General features: G+C 39.2%; 1 protein-coding gene across 1 annotated transcript in view; it reads left to right on the top strand.

The window, feature by feature from the left end:
- Positions 1–244: 244 nt before the first annotated feature.
- The window catches only part of EIF4B (eukaryotic translation initiation factor 4B), a 38,311-nt gene continuing 21,795 nt past the window's right edge, over positions 245–16,760 (top strand). Inside the window, exons 1-5 of the mRNA XM_070938012.1 lie at positions 245–282; positions 11,023–11,178; positions 12,735–12,943; positions 14,682–14,804; positions 16,420–16,474. Coding sequence (XP_070794113.1) covers positions 270–282; positions 11,023–11,178; positions 12,735–12,943; positions 14,682–14,804; positions 16,420–16,474 — 556 coding nt within the window. The 5' untranslated portion in view covers positions 245–269. The remainder of the gene's footprint in view (positions 283–11,022; positions 11,179–12,734; positions 12,944–14,681; positions 14,805–16,419; positions 16,475–16,760) is intronic.

The raw sequence follows: 16,760 nt of genomic DNA, 5'->3' as shown, positions 1-16,760 counted from the left end.
GCTAGAGAGTAACGATTTTTTTTTTTTTAAGGAAATTTTTCTACCCAGGCCCACCCGTTTGTTCCCGCGCGCTAGGTCTCCATCACCGCTCTGGGGTTGTGAACCGCAAAGCCAATTCGCCCCTTTGGTTTCTCGCCTATTCCCTCCCCAATTTTTTTTTCTTTTTTTTTTGCCTCCGCCCTTCTGAGAAAAGAGGAGGTGGTGCCGCCTTCGCTATAATCACGTGACGGGCGCATCCGGGCCTTTTGCCTTCTCTCGCTCATCCCAACATGGCGGCCTCAGGTGAGCGGTGCTCCGCGGGACGCGGGCCTTCGCTTTAAGACAGGCCGGTAGCGTCCGGCTCGATCTCATTCCAACGCCGAGTTGCAGAGGGGAGGCCTGCCGCGAAGCGTCCGCGGGCCCTCGGCGTCTCTTTTAGGCCTGCTGGGCGCCGACGGGGTGGGGGTGGGGTGGGGTGGTTGGGGGTTGGGTGGGGGGTAGTGGAAGGCTAAACCCGAGTCGGCGCGCGCCGCGGTTTCCGAACGCGACCAGCGGCCCCGTGGGAGGGGGGGGTCGTTCTGGCTTCGAGCGCGCGGGCGGCGGAAGCGGCACCCGCGCGCCCGAATTAAGTGACCAGCAATCTGCACGTGGGGTGGGGGTGTTGGGTGGAGGGGAAGGGAAGAGAGGGAGGGAGGGAGGGGGGGAGAAAGAGCAGATGGAACCTTCGGCCGCCTTCCAGTGCGCAGCCGCGGCGGGCCCGGGTTGAAGCGGGGAAGGGAAGGGCCTGGGCGGCACCCACGTGGGTGTCGTTCCTGATGGCTCCCCCACAGAGAAGAGTGGGGCTTGGGTGACCTTTCTCGCCCCCACGGGCAGAGAGAGAGAGAGAGAGAGAGAGAAAGAGACTCACTCCCTTTTTTTAAAACCCCGCTTTCTTTCTGCCCAGCGCTCCTTTCCTTCCCCCTCCCCCCTTTTACCTTCCTCCTGGAGAAAGGACTGAATAGTTCCTGTGGGGAATTGTGTCTTGTCTGTCTCTTAAGGGGTCACGAGCACATGAGGTGGCCTATGGGGCCCTCTCGGCCATTTGCTTACAACCCTGTCGTGAATCTCCCGCAAGCAATGACGTAAGGAGATCCGGCCTACCTTGGAGGCTGCTGCTCTTCAGGGCTGCTGGGCGAAGATTGGAAAAACAACAACACAGCAAAGGGTCCGAAAGGGGTTTTAATGCAGATCGGTTGTGTGATCGTCGTTGTCATCCTGTCTCTAAGAAATGAGAGGAGGCACGGCCTTCTCTCTTTTTTTTTTTTTTTTGGAAATGGGAGGAGGTGGAGGAGGGGGTGCACTGCCTAGTCCACGGATGGATTCTGTACCAGGCAGTAAAGTCTGCACCTGGTTTACTTTTCGCTTCCCTGCCGTTCCATACCTTTGTCAATTAAACACGGGTGAGTCCTCGTCTTCACAACCGGAAGGGAGCCCAGGATTTATGTTGCTTAAGTGAAAAACTGGTTCAGGGAGTTTTTGCCCCTGTTTTATGACTTTTTCTCGCCACGTTGGTTAAAGTGAATCGCTGCAGTCGTTAAAATTAGTAACACGGTTGTTAAGTGAATCTGGTTTCCCCTTTGTCTTTGCTTGCCAGAAGGTCACGAAAAGACAATCACTTGACCTTGGGACACCCCAAGGAGCCTTGGTAGTACAGTGGTTTAATGCACCCTGTTATTAACACAGCTGCCTGCAATTTCTGCAGGTTCGAATCTTACCAGGCTCAAGGTTGACTCAGCCTTCCATCCTTTCTAAGGTAGGTTAAATGAGGACCCAGTTGTGGGGGCAATAAGCTGACTTTGTATAAATATACAAAAGTATGAAGGCTATTGCTTAACGCATTGTAAGCCGCCCTGAGTCTCCGGAGAAGGGCGGCATATAAATCAAATTAAAAAAAAAAAAAGTATGAACCAGTTGCCCAAGCATCTGAATTGCGATCTCATGGCCCTGGGACACTGCAACTGTCATAAATATGAACCAGTTGCCAAGCATCCAAATGTAAATCACATGACCGTGAGGATGCTGCACCGGTCATAAGTGTGAAAAATGGTCATAAGTCACATTTTTCAGTGCCGTTGTAACTTCAAATGGTCACTAAGCGAACTGTTGTAAATCAAGGACTACCTGTATTTCTAAAAATGATGTTTGTATTCATGATCTTCCTAAAATAGTTCTATGTGCTAAATGTTACTCTTGTAACATTTGCCATATTGCATCCGTGTCCATTATAGAGTGTCTTATACACAAACCACCTCTACAGTTGGGGGGGGGGGATGTTGCATATTTATATATGTGGTAGAATGAACTCTTATCAGTCCAATCTATAGAATAGTTTTTAAAAACAGTTTTTGTTGTTCAGTTGCCAAACTCTTCATGACCCCATGGACCAGAGCATGCCAGGCTCCCCTGCCCTTCCTTGGTCCCTGCTATTGTCCTAATTTAAAACAGAAAGCCAGTAACTCATGAAGCAGATTGCGGTAGGGCTTCTGCATTTATGTTCTTCTACCTTCATGTCTTTGTGGGTGGGTGTTTACTATTGGGAAACATTCATGAATGACGTCCCTCATTAAAATATCAAATGATTCTGATGACTTTAGCATTTCATTATCTAATATGAATAGATAAAGCCTACCCTGCACTCATTTTTTTCCAGTAGCTTTGACTGTGCTGTTATATGCGTACTTCAGATAATACTGCTTATGTAGCGTTGTCCTTGGAAGGAATACCTGGGCTTGTAATGTACTAATCATGATCTTGAATAGAATTTTGTGATTTAATTTTGAGGCTTTTAATATGTGCAGAGTTTTCTCATGTGGTAGAATGTTATCATCTGCACAGAAACTTCTATAGATCATAGAGTGACCTCTCTTTACTGTTAAAGCCTTAATTTCTAATTGGATATAACTTCCTATTTCTAGTTATTTTCCCTTATCTGCCATTACTGTCTCAAATATTTGCCCAAAAGATATTTTTGGAAAAAGAATGATAGATCTGGGATAGATTTAATAGGATTACCAGATAGCAGGGTTGTTCCTACGGTAGCTTGATTGAGGAAACATATTAGAAGAATATTTAGACATCAAGAATTTTATCACATTATTTCTCAGAAGATTAGTGCCAGCAGAAATTTTCTTTAAAAAGTAGCTTTTTGAGTTCCAATAATTTTTACCTTCATCTGCATTTTATCTAGGAAGTTCTGTATGTTTTAGGGTGCATTCTCAGTTCATAAGGAATGTGGCAAAAAAGATTTAGATGTGATTCCCCAAGATGACAAATTGAAGCATGATAGTTAAAAACATTTACTTAGGGATCTTAATCCCCCTTCCCAACTGGGTGCATAGAGTGCACATTTTTAAAAAAATGTACATATAATTGCAAACAAATATAATCGCAATAGAAAGTGGTTGCCAGCCAGTATACTGTAGATATTTTTGTAGAAGTATTCTAAAGTATACTGTATCTTGAACTTGGAGCTGAACCCAGAAGGATATTTCTTCCTACAATCTTGACTGCACCACTCACTATGCTAGAAATCCAGCATATAAAACTGTGTAAATACTGTGGGGGGGGGTTGTTTTCATTCAATGATGTCCAGTTCTTAGAGGCTGCCTGGACAAGTCCCTGCAGTTTTCTTGGCAAGTGGCTTGCCACTTCCTCCTTCCTAGGACTGAAGAGAAAATGACTAGTCCAAGTTGGGTCACCCAGCTGTTTTTGTGCTTAAGGCGGGACCAGTCTTTCAGTTTCTAGCTGATGCCTTAACCACTGAAACCAAACTAGCTTTATAGTAATCTAAACCTTTTAGGAATAGCACCATGCAAAAGGCTTAGATTCATTTAAACTCTGTTATGCAATTCCCTGAATGTGACTGATCCTTTGTCTTAAACAGAAGTCCTGTTGCAAGGTTGTCCATGCTGTGACCAACACCCAGTTGTTAGCACATGAAACTGATCAACACAGTTGAAACTTTGGGCTTTCCCAGAAGTCAGGCATATATGCCGCAGGCCCAATGCCTGTATGTGCCTACAAGTCAGTATTGATTCAAAATATGTGCCTTTGAATTACTGTTGATCAGTTTTAACTTTTGATGGTTGTTTGGAGAAATTGTTGCAATGTTCTTGGCAAAATTTCAAAAGTGGTTTGCCCTTGCCTGCTTCCTATGACTGAGAATGACTGGCCCATAGTCACCCCGCTTTTCATGCTTAAAGCTGGACTAGAAACTTACACTTTTCCACTTTGTAGCTTAATGTTTTAAACACTATACCAACATGGTTCGCAATATTTGCCCCAAAGCTGTCTGCAAAATTCATTATCAGATGCATAAATATGGGAATAATTTGCTTCATGCTGGAATTCTGAAAATTAATCTTTAAGGTGTATTTATCACTTTAAAAACCTAATCTCTATATCAGATTTATTTTGTTTTTCAAGATAGTGCTAACAGTAGGGTTTTTTTCCCCCCTCCAGGTGAGATCATCTGGGTTTTCTTGTCCTTGTCACCTATATTCCCACTCTACCCAGAAAAGAATCTAGACTGGAAATGATGCAGTGTGGGGAAATAAACTGAACATGTCATCCACTTTTATACACATTAATTCACAGACATTATTGTCCCAAACTGTATATACTATAAAGTAAAAAAAAGAGAAGAGAAGAGGCAATTCTAGGTGCTCCTTTGGGGAAAGAAGATTTTCCCCTCATTTTCCAGTATTGCTTTGGGGTACATTTTTGCTTTTTCAGACAGATGAAAATTAATAATAACATAATGTAAATTATGTTAATGTAAATTTATATTAATAATATAAATCTAAATTTGATCTGGTAACAAACTGATGATCTGAATATGTGTGACAAAGTTAGGTTTGATTTATATCGGGATGCGTCTTGGCAATTTACTCAACTTAAAATATTTGGAATTTTGTTCTTGATTCTGTTTTTGTTAAAGATTACTTATGTAGCCAAAGAATTACTAAGCAAAAATAAATCTATGCAATTAATAGCAATGTTTTTGACATGTGCTGTTTGTTAGCAGTTGCACCACACTTTTCTTTCTGAAAAGCAGCAAGAGGATTTTGAAACAATTTGCTGAAATTTTCTCATTTCATTGGCATTTTCTTATTTCATTGGCTCTCTGGAACATCTTCACTGCTGAGAGAGCTTGGGGGATTGATTGCCTGAGGTGAGATAGGTTTTGCTATTTTATAATTTTCATTTGATCTTTTCCAGGGCAGCCTAGAGAATATATTTGTAGGAAGATGTACAAAAATATGTAATCTTTAGATATAGGGAGGGACATTATATATCTGAAATATTCATATTTCAAACAAAATGTGAAAGATTCCCAAGCAAAGAGACAGTCTTTGTGGCATGACTTTTTCTCGTTGTGCTAGAACCATAAGAGTTCATTCCCTTCTTAGCATGTCCCCAACATTTCAGTTAACAAAATATGGTTCTATTTTATTCCATTACTGAAACATTTCTGCCCAAATGCTTCTTTGCCGGGGAAAATGAAATGGCACTCTGTTATTTTTCCAAATTTTGCTGATATACCAAACAAGATCTGAAGGGTTTGACAGACATAGTTTTTAAAATACATCTGCTATGAGTATAAGAAAAAAGGTTGGATAAAGGTTAGATTTATCCAAGGTCTTTAGGGTTTCTTTTTCTTTGTTTTCAAGGTTTTAAAACACTGGTTTGCACAACAGTGAATCTCTTCTTTATGGTGCAGAAACAGTGGGGCCCCTCTACCTTTGTTGAAAGGAAGGAGGAAAACAGCTTAAAAGTTGCACATGTGTGTATATTGTTGTAAAATCAAGCTATATTACATAAAATATATATTTCAATCTAATGATTTCAGCAAGCATTTTATTTGCATTTTAAAATGGAAAAAGGCCTTTTTGCTCCTTTCCAAGATTTGATGCACTTTTTTAATATTGCACAAAGGTCTCTGAGTAACTACATTATAACTGTAGATTTGTCTCAGCCAAAGTTACTAATCAAGAAATTATTCAAAGCATTCTGATGAGTTTTATAGCTCTTTAGAACCTGGATTTTTATGATAAATGTTTTTTTTTCTGACTGAAATTATGGTTTGGATCCAAAAATAAGCATGTATTTTTGGCTTCAAGTAATAGTTGCACAGAGCTGTTCCTTTATAAAAACAAGTGTGTGATATTTCAGTGGCAGTTATATGTGTTGAAATAACTTACAGTAAGTTGCAAATATATCGTGATGTCACTGAAGCTTTTACGATTAGTTTTTAAGAATAGGAAAAGTGAGGGAAAAATTAGGATGAGGGTAATTTGTAAAAGGTTAATTTGTAATGGGATGGGAAAAAATTATGTTTTCTATGTTCAGGTTTAAGCACTTCTGTTGATTATGGACTAAAATCAGCTTATGGCAAATACTTCATATTGTTTATGTAGAAAACTTGAAATGGAGTAGAAGCTTTTCAAGAACATGGATTTTGAGCATTGTGGGATATAAAAGTGAAAGTCAAGAAAAAAATTGACAAGTGTACTATGATGTTAAAAAGGCATAGCAACCTTTTCCTACCTAGCAACCTTCCTAGTCTGAAGTATCAGTTAAAGGAAATGGTATGGAGAAGACTTAGTACGCTTAGACATGAATTATTACAGAATTTTATCTTACGTTTAAGTTGCTGTATTCACACCAGGGAGTGCTTATAGGGATTTGAGAATAGTTTAGATTGCAAAACAAAATGTATGGCTGAAATTAACTCATGGTTTTGAAAGAATGGAGATTTGTGCAATTAGGTATATCATGTTGACATGGTAAGTGGCAATTACCTTTATAACTTTGTTTTGGCTTCTATTTTTAAAAGCATTGAAAGCAAACTGCTGAATGCACACAATCCAAGGATAGTGTGATTATAGAATTAAACCTTGTTTTTATATTTTTATCCAAGAGCGATATGAAATGAACAACAGTGGAATTTTAGAACTGTGTTTTCATTTGATACTACGAACATACATTTTGACCATGCGTTCGTGATGGTTATATATAACTGTAGCTAAGATGGGCCTGTAAAACAGGGCCAGATTTTTTTCAATGGAGTAATTCAGGGTCGTTAAACTATAGTGTCAAGCCTTCTCCTACCAGAGTAATGCAGAATAAAGGCAGCCTGCTTTCCAATAGCTTGAAAATGATTTTCACAATAATGTTTTACCTCTGTGCTTCCTGCAGCTCACTATAGTTCCCAAACTTGCCAAAGCAGATTTTGAAGTTATGTGAGAGGCTGAAAATGGGAGATACAATTGGCTTACCTTCCAGTTCCATTAGCAGAAGAATTTGATAATTCTATTTAATGAGGTTGAAAGAATATATTGAGATAAAAAAAAATAACTGACATAGTATTAAACTATTGTTTCTTTAAAGAAGACATTTTTAGTTTGGCTCATGTAACATTCTAAGCCCAAACCAAACAAACCTTATTGTTTAGTAACAAGGGTAAATCAGCCTTTCATATATTTTATTAAAGCTAAAATCCTGGTTTATAAATTACGGTGTTCATAGATACACTAGGGTGAAATGAAAAAAAAATCCAATACTATTCAGTGTTATTCAAGAAATTGTTTTGATCTCAGAAACACATCTATATGAAAATTTTACATTTTTAATTGGAATCTGAAAGAGTGTGTATTTACTATGACTTGTTTTGGTATTTCCAGAGTCTTAGCTATATCTTCCCTAATCTGGTTGTTGATGCCAGATGTTAAATCTGGAGCCTTGCATTTACAGCATGTATTATGTACCAGTGTCTCTCTCTCCTCTAGGATAGTAAAATCTTTAAGACAATCTTTGTTTATCATGACTTCATAGATACAGCCATGTAATTTTCCTAGTAACATTATGGAAGCAGTTTATCATTGCTTTCTTCTCAGAAATGGTTTATCGTTGAGTCTAGCCTGTAGTTCTGTGATTCTGTTCATTTTATTCTATAAAATATAGAATCTAATTGTCCTCAAGGATTCCAGCCTCCTCTGGATATGCAGTGCTTGTTTGTGGAGCTTCTTATATCTAGAAAGTATAGATAATGATACAAATAAGGCAACTTTTCATGTGCTTAAAGGCACATCTTTTGCCAGTCTTGCCATGAAGTCATAATGTGATGACGTAATTGAAATTATCACAATGTGGAGGCATGATGGAGGCAAATAAAAATGTTTCTGTAAGTTGTCTGTAGGGTTTACACTCTTAATAAGAGAGGGAAGGGAGCAAATAGTTTAAAACCATGCCGTTTATCTTTGGTCAGGGACTGACCAATTACTATGCAGGTTGCAGAAGAAAGTAAGTAATGTGAACCAAGAGCAGCAGCTGAATCATTAAATATTGTAAAGCATTGCCAATCCATTTTATTTATTGGCTTAATGCCTGACCCTTCATGCAGAAATTTTTAGGGTGCAACTATTGTAGAGAAGATAAAACCCTAGCAGAATCTGCAGGCATCCTGAAATATTAGTAAAGGTGTTGTATAATGAACTCTTATTAGCATTGGATTGTTATTCTTTTAATATTGCTTCCTTATTAGTTTTTCTTGGCAATTGCAGAGACAATATCTGCATTGTATATCTGCAACAGCAGTAGCCTGTGTATTCACAATGCCCTTTAAGAATAATGCAAATATAAAGGAAATCTTAGCACACTGTAGAATGTCTTTGTGATATGAGCTTTTGGAGAAGGGCATTCATCCATGTCTTGAGCTCATATTATTTGTTTGCTCCAGAACAAGTTTGAAGCAACAACAAGTTAACACCTAGGAATTGAAAAGCAAGAGTGCTTTTATAATATAGATTTATTTAGCATGTATTGAAGTGGGAATAGACATTTCCCCCCATTCCTTTATACCAGGGATGTCAAACCCGATCCATTGCGGTCGGGTTTTTGCCCTCGCAGAGCTGGGGTGGGCGTGGCCTGCACGGGCTGCATCCGGACTGTGGGCCGCATGTTTAACACCCCTGCATTATACCACACTCTTTTTATATTTGCTTTTCTCATCATTATAACGCCTTAATTTTTCTCAATGTATATATCTCTTTTCATTAGGAAATTTATTTTTTAGGCCACCCTGATCTGTATAACTTTTTACTGTTTTTAATTTTCTTTTCATTTATGCTATTATAATCAGTGCTTCAGGATTTTTAAATAAGCAGCATATACATGTTTTTAATGAATTAAATATTTTGGAGTATGATTAGTTGCCTTTTGAACAAAGAGTGACATTTTTAAAAGTACACTGCTCAAAAAAATAAAGGGAACACAAGCAGAAGACATCCAAGATCTGAATGAATGAAATAGCCTTATTAAATACTTTGTATTGGATACTTTGTATCTGGATTCTTATTCCATTTATAACTTTCTTAGATCAAAATCTTAGTTTTTTGTTGTTTATTTCAAATTCTTTGAAGTTTTTAAATTTGTTTTTTTTTAAACTTCGGAATTAAGCTCTCTACTTTTAAAGCTTGTTCTCCTGTTTTCCGCTCTGCCTGCGCTTGTAATCAGTCAAACTCACTTTTGAAAGCAGGATCAGATCGCGGCTTCTCGCTCTGCTTTCGCAGAGTCGTCCTGGCTCCGGAGCTTCTTGGCGGGCTGGCTGGGGAGCTCTCACCCTCCAAGCCTCTGGAAATGTTCCAGAGGGCTTTCGGGGAGCTCTACTCTCGCCCACCGGCTCTCCTCTCCTTCTTTTCCCGAAGGAGAGTTTTTCAGCCGCCAGACAGCCAGTTTGCGCTGTCAAAGCGGCTTTTACGGAGGCGCAGGGCTGGCGGTCATAAAAGACTATCCACGGAGCCTGCGGTGCCAACCGGAAGTCACACACTGAGTTTTGAAGTCTCTAATAACTTCAGGAAGGTTAATAAGCAATTTCTGAAAGTGATTAGAGGTGAACAGTTTTTGCACTTAAATGTCGTTTAAAAAGCTCCCCCGTGGTTGCAAGCAAGATGGCTGATTCTGTTATCTTCCAGCATTCAAACATGGGCAAAACCTCTGCCCTGAAGTCTCCTTGCAAGGAACAGCTGTCCTGAGCACATGTGGGTGATCTCTCACCCTCTCCTTTTCTGGAGATATTCCAAGGAACTGCTCCACTGACCAGTTCCTTGGTCTTTTGCCATAATTGTTGACTCTGCATCTTCATTTCACCATATCTCCCCTGGAAGTGGACAAATTTTTTAATTTGCCAAAAAGAAAAAAAAAACCCTTTCATTGTTGGGCAAATAACATAACTTTGGACAGGCTCCTCACAGCTACCACTTACATAGAGTTGAAAAGGCAGATAAGGGAAATGGAAAGTCTGTTCCTTCAGCTGTAGTTCTTTTTAGTTGTGCTTGAAGGCTGATATTCTAGGCAAAGCTTATTGGAAGCATAGATAAAGCATAGTAGCTATAAACTATTCAAACCTTTTTTTTAATCCAATTTCCAAAACTGCATTTAGGATTTATTTTTGTTGTTTCAAAAATGAAACTATCTTTACCTAACTCTATAGTGTAGGGATGTCAAACTCAAGGCCTGGATCCGGCCCGCGGGGTACTTGGATCTGGCCCACGGTGCCGCCCTGGAAACAGCAAAGGACCAGCCCACAATCCTTCTTTCTTTCTGCCAGAGAAAACGGACCTCGGGAGCCTGTTTTCGCTGGCAGAGCGCTCGGGCTGCCACAGGCAACCCTGACGAGTGACCTTGAGCTGACCATGCCCACTCCGGTCATGCCCACCCCACCCCACCCCCCTAAGGTCAAACACAACCCTGATGCGGCCCTTAATGAAATCGAGTTTGACACCCTTGCTATAGTGATATATTAACTACCCTTTTACTTCAGTTTCAAAACAGCATCTTAAAATACTTAACTGAATATTTTTTATTGTGATAGAAGTGATCAGCTTTGGGGGTATCCTCCTCAATACGTCTTACGGAAAAGCAATTCAGTTTCGGGCCTTTTGAGGAAAGCATATTTAGACTGTGAACTTGCCTCTGTTTTTTTTTTTTTTTTTTTTTTTACAGCTAAGAAGAAGAACAAGAAGGGGAAGACCCTGTCTCTGACGAACTTTCTGGCAGAAGATGGTGGTAGTGGTGGTGGTGGTGGTGGTGGTGGTGCTCCCACCTATATTCCAAAACCAGTCAGCTGGGCAGATGAAACAGATGACCTGGAAGGAGATGGTAAGGAGGAAATTAACTCTCCCAACCTCGTATAGTAATGTTTTACTTTGATAGGCAAGGTTCACTAAGAAATATCCACTTAATATTTTTGGCAAGATGGTTGGTTTATTCCTCTTAACTTTCTTGCGGGATTTTTATTAGCTGTGTGAATAAGCAGCTATTAATGGAATGGAAAAGATTTCAAATTTGGGGGGGGGGAATTGTGTTGAGTTCAAAACAGCTGTTTCAAATTGTTTTGACTCTTCCGGTAGTATTTTGAGCTTGAAATACTCGACACATTTTGTTTTCAACTCAAAATAGCATGTTTCAAAGTGAAACAACTGCTTTGAACTTGAAATTTGGAGTTTCAGATTGGAAACGACTTGTACCCCTCTAGTAACTAAATAAAGTGGAATAGATACCAGGAGTTTCTACCTTTGCAGAAATTGTTAATCTTAGTAGCCCAAACCTATATTCAAGAACAGCTGTCAGATACTACAGTAGGCTGAACTTTAAAGGTGGCTGGAACATTTCTGAAGCCAGCACTACTGTGGAGGCAAGTTTGAACCTTCCTAATATTTCTAGCCTGATAAAATTGGCATTCTTCTGTACCCTTTTTGCTAGCTTTGATTCACTATGTAAACATATGAAATAGGAACATTTTCTGAGAAGTAGGATTCTCCCTGAGAAATAACTCACAAACTGTAATTTGTTGAGTAGAAAGAAAAGGGATTTGCCTGCGTGTAGGGGCATTTTAATACATTTTTGCTGGCTAGTAAAAATGGATGTTTTAAAAAAATTAACCATATATTTGAATTTCAAAAATAGTGGAGCCCTTGGTGCTCTCTGAGCTTGGTTGTTTGCTTGCAGACCCAACTAAGTATTATCTTTAGTACTAGTAATGGGGGGTTTATTCCCTGTTTATAGGGAATAGTAGCTTGCCCTGCCATTCTCTGTAAGGATGTGGCTTCCCCCCTTGATAGCTCCTTGATTAGGGTATTAATTTCTTCTTCTCTGTTATTAACCCCTTCTTATCTGGGTGTTGGTTGCTGGAGTGGATGTATTTCGGCCTGTTTGTTGCCTTGTTAGTTTTTCATTGTCTCTTGAATGGTATGTAAACATGGTTTATCTCTATAGACACATAGAAAACCAGGAAGAAAACCACACCCTCACTAAACCTGGCAGGGCAAGTTACTGTATCTGCAAGGAAACAGACAAGTTCAGAGAGCACCAAGGACTCCAAAGTTCAACCCTGAGTGACATATGTTCTCTTCTCTTGGTTTCAAGAATAGTTTTTTTCCTACTTTTATACTCATTATCCCTGTAATAGCAATTCTTAGATTTCTGCTGGTTTCATATATTGTTTTATAGTGTTTTTGATAAGAGAAATTTGGAGGAAATGTATTTGTAATGTGTGTTTTGCACAGTGTTAAACAACTGTTGAAAGTAAACAGAAATAATTGCTCTTTACCAGGTATTCTCTCCATCCCTAGAAACATAATGGCTGTGCTACTGCAAACTACTGTATTTACTTGTGAAATCATTGGGTTTGTTAATGTGCAAAAATGTTCTTCTAGTTTCCACCACCTGGCATAGCAATGATGATGATGTGTACCGAGCCCCTCCGATTGACCGTTCCATCCTGCCTACTGCACCTCGGGCAGCTCGGGAGCCCAATATTGACAGAAGCCGTCTCCCAAAATCACCCCCCTACACTGCCTTTCTGGGAAATTTGCCCTATGATGTAACAGAAGAATCTATTAAGGATTTCTTCAGAGGACTGAATGTAAGTATATGAGGTAACTTGAGTTTCCCTGCAGGCAACATGTTTTTTTATTCTTAGTGCGATGTGGAATAAGGTGGAAAAATGTTCAATGAAATTGAGATACTAAACAATCTTTGAATGGAGATTACACCTTGCATAATGGCCTTGTGTATTCAAGCGTTGTCTAAGTATCTCTACTCTGGGGAGTTTGCTTTTAGTAGAAACACTAAAAAGCCTACCATGATTATTTGTGCTATCACAAAACTAGTGAACCTCTTCAATTTTTCGCAATCATGTCTCAGTGTATGGTGAAACTTCCAAGAACCTGGGGGGAAAAAAAAGACCTGAACTTTTTTTTAATGGGTTTGTTCTTTTTAAGACTAAAACTTAGAAGTCCTAAATAATCTCAGCTATTTTGAGATTGTACTCACGTCGCTATTCTGACTGTGCTGGAGTCTGAGATTAGGAAATTTATTGAAGTTTATTAAGAATGAGATGAGTGATCTAATCAAACTTTGAGTAGCATTATCCACCCATCTAAATTTGGTTTGAAGAGCATTGAGCTGAAAAGAGGCATCCAACAGCTTTTTCTGTGAGCAGCTGCACTGGGCTTACAGTAGCGGTTATTTTCATAGAACTGGCAGTTCTCTTGTGGCATATCATTTGGGAATTGCTGCTCTAATCACTCTGTGATCACAGATCACAACAGTAATACCTCTTGTTTGGAAATGCTGGCCATGATAAGCTGATGAAGCTGCTTTTAAAGTGTTACATTTTTTTTTCAATACTCAAGGATCTTCTGTAACTGACTTAAAGTAATTTTATAGGAAGAATTGTGCGATTCAAAAAGTTGATGAAATCTCTTCCTTGCTGTAACATTGCAAATACTAGGCAATCTTCCAAATTACTATAAACTTAAATATTTGTCTTGTCCAGAATTTGTCCAAATTCTGATAACTGCAAAAAGAGGGGCAATATATTGATTCTGGGATAATATTCAGTTCTGTCTTAATAAGTGACTTGATTTAAAGAACGAAGTCTAGCATTTGCATCCATTACTGTCTTTCAAGTGATTCCCTCTGCCTGTTACTAATAATGATTTTTATTTTTTAATCAGTTGCAATTTTGTAATATTAATTTATCAAACTTGCAAACTTGTATGCCGCTCACTCTCAACAACTATAGGCAGCTCACAACAATCAAAGAAATTACAGTAAAATCCATAAAAAGTAAAGATAAAAGATGGCAAGAGCATTGAAGTGAGGACGTCCCATTCTCCCTCATCCTCACTCTGATTCTTAATGGCTCTTCTAAACCAGTGGTCCCCAACCTTTTTATCGCCGCGGACCAATCAGCCTTTGATAATTTTACCGTGGCCCGCTGAGCGCGCGCAGGGGTGGGGGCTTTGGGCCACACGTGCGTACCTGCGCGGGGCTCTCTTCCCTGGAGCCTTTGCGCACGGCCCAGGAGCTTTTGCGCACGGCCCAGGAGCTTTTGTGCACGGCCCAGGAGCCTTTGCGCTGCAGCGTTCATGTCCCCCGGCCGCTGCGCGGCCCGGTGCCAGGTACTCCACGGCCCGGCACCGGTCCGCGGACCGGGGGTTGGGGACCACTGTTCTAAACAACAACAAAGTGGGGACAATAAATTATTTTTAACTGCATTTTTTTTTGAATTGTGACTTGAACTGTAATTCTATTATTACGTTAGTTTTATACAAAGTGACTACTGAAAATCTTTTCCTTTCACATTTTACATTTAGCTGCAGATAAGTGCTGTTCGTTTGCCCCGAGAGCCTAGTAACCCAGAAAGGTTGAAAGGATTTGGATATGCTGAGTTTGAAGACATAGACTCCTTGCTCCGTGCCTTGAGCTTCAATGAAGAGGTGAGTTGAAACTTGTCAAATGCAAGCAAAGTCCATTACTGCTAAGAACAGTCAAGAGTTAAACCGCTTCATTTAAGTAGTGAGTAGAGTTTTAAAGAAAATAATTCATTTTGAAGACATAACTCAGTCTAGATCACAGGAGAAGAACTCAATCAAAAAGATACCCAATAATAACAAGATCTTAGATGTCCCCCTCAAGTATTTGAAACTAAATGGAATATATGAAGACATCTGTTTGTCTGTTGACCAGGAATTGAAAATATTTTGATGGTCCCAAATCAATTAGTTAATCATAAGAAGGCACTTAAATCCCCTTTGTGCTCTTCATTTCTAGGCTCCATGTATAATAGTATAATTAGGCATGCGTGATATTTCTTACATGTTTATTTTTATTCTGGGCTGGTTATAACTAACGTTATACGGTCTCATCTAATGAGTTTATATTAGTGCTTTATAGTTTGGGGTTGCTCTTTATTTTTTAGTTGTTTGAGGCGGGATATATATCCGCTTATATCATTTAGTAGTACGAAGCATCTTTTACTGAACCCAAGAATAGTCAGCTATCTCAATATTCTGTCTAGTCTGTTATATGCAGTTTCTGCCATTGTCCTTCTCTTTTTCCAACAACATGCAGGATACTACTAGTCAGTGAGTGGGGTGTGGTATAATGAAACGGTGATGGCAAATATTCTTACTCAGCAAGCAATTCCTTAGACACAATACTTGTAAACCTTGTTGTTTGATAGTAAGCTGTTTCGACTCCAAATACATATAAGTTGTGTTTGTATAGAACAGAAGAAAGAATCAATAAAGTTAGATACACTTTATGGGAATATCTCAAGGCCATAAGATTACTAGGTTTCCTCTGTCCAGGATATCACAAAGAGCTTTGACATAACATGTCCTTTCTATCTGACCATTTACATTTTATATAATCTAATCTACCTTTTTCAAAAGGAGTCCATCAAATCCACTTTTAGTTTAAAGTAACTTGATAATTTAATATTTTGGGAACCCTAGATTCCAAGAGAGAACGTGTGCTAGTTTTAATTTGATGTACTGTATTTCCTATTCCTGCAGTGATTCTGAATATAGCTGCATCAGTGAAAGTTTATAATTATAGTAGAGAACATGGGACAAATTTCAGTATTCAGAAGGATAGGTGTGCTATTTACTGCAGAAAAATAATGAAATGTCATGGGACACCTTGAATATTGTGGATTAAAAATAATAAAATAAATGTATTTGCTCTTAAGGCGCTACATAATTGTGCTTCTTGTAATCAAATGAGCATTTGATTTGAATCAAGTGAGCATTAACGGATGGTATTTACAGGGGTCTCTGCTAGCATAATTTCATCAGCATTTAGAGCTATTGGAACCCGCGATGCATACAATTACAACATAGCATGATATGTGATCCAAGGCATTATAGTTTGCAATCCATGTCATATAAGTTAGCATGATGTATGGACCAAGTGGTTGACTAAACTATAGCTAAAACCAAGCGTGGCTTAGCGTAACATATCAGCCCAGCCACTAAGTAATTCCATCTGTGCAAGCTAAATCAGATTTCATCTTTGAATGTAACAATTACTATTTTGTTGCATGTATAGTGTCTAGGGAACAGGAGAATACGAGTGGATGTTGCTGATCAAGCTCAGGATAAAGGTAAGCATTGGCATTCAGTAAGTTGAGGCATTCTTATACTACACGAAAGACTTACATACATTCAGATATATTCAGCTGGTATGGAAATATATTATAGAAATTGGACAGATTTTGCTTATCTCTTCTTAAAGTAAGCCAGTTTTTCTGTTCACCCCCTTGATTTCAAAGCTCAGCCCCTCCTTTGTCTCTGTCTGTCCTGCCATCCGTCTAATTTATATGGCTTCCCATCTCACACAAACTGACTCTGGACACTGTAGAATAAAACCTACAAGTTACAGGTTTTGCT

The sequence above is a fragment of the Pituophis catenifer genome, unplaced genomic scaffold (genome assembly GCF_029215685.1).
Source record: "Pituophis catenifer annectens isolate HBS135680 unplaced genomic scaffold, rPitCat1.0.hap2 SCAF_2, whole genome shotgun sequence".
In the NCBI taxonomy this organism is placed as follows: Eukaryota; Metazoa; Chordata; class Lepidosauria; order Squamata; family Colubridae; genus Pituophis; species Pituophis catenifer.
Note: the sequence above shows the minus strand (reverse complement) of the source record. Positions and strands in the feature narration are given on the sequence as shown.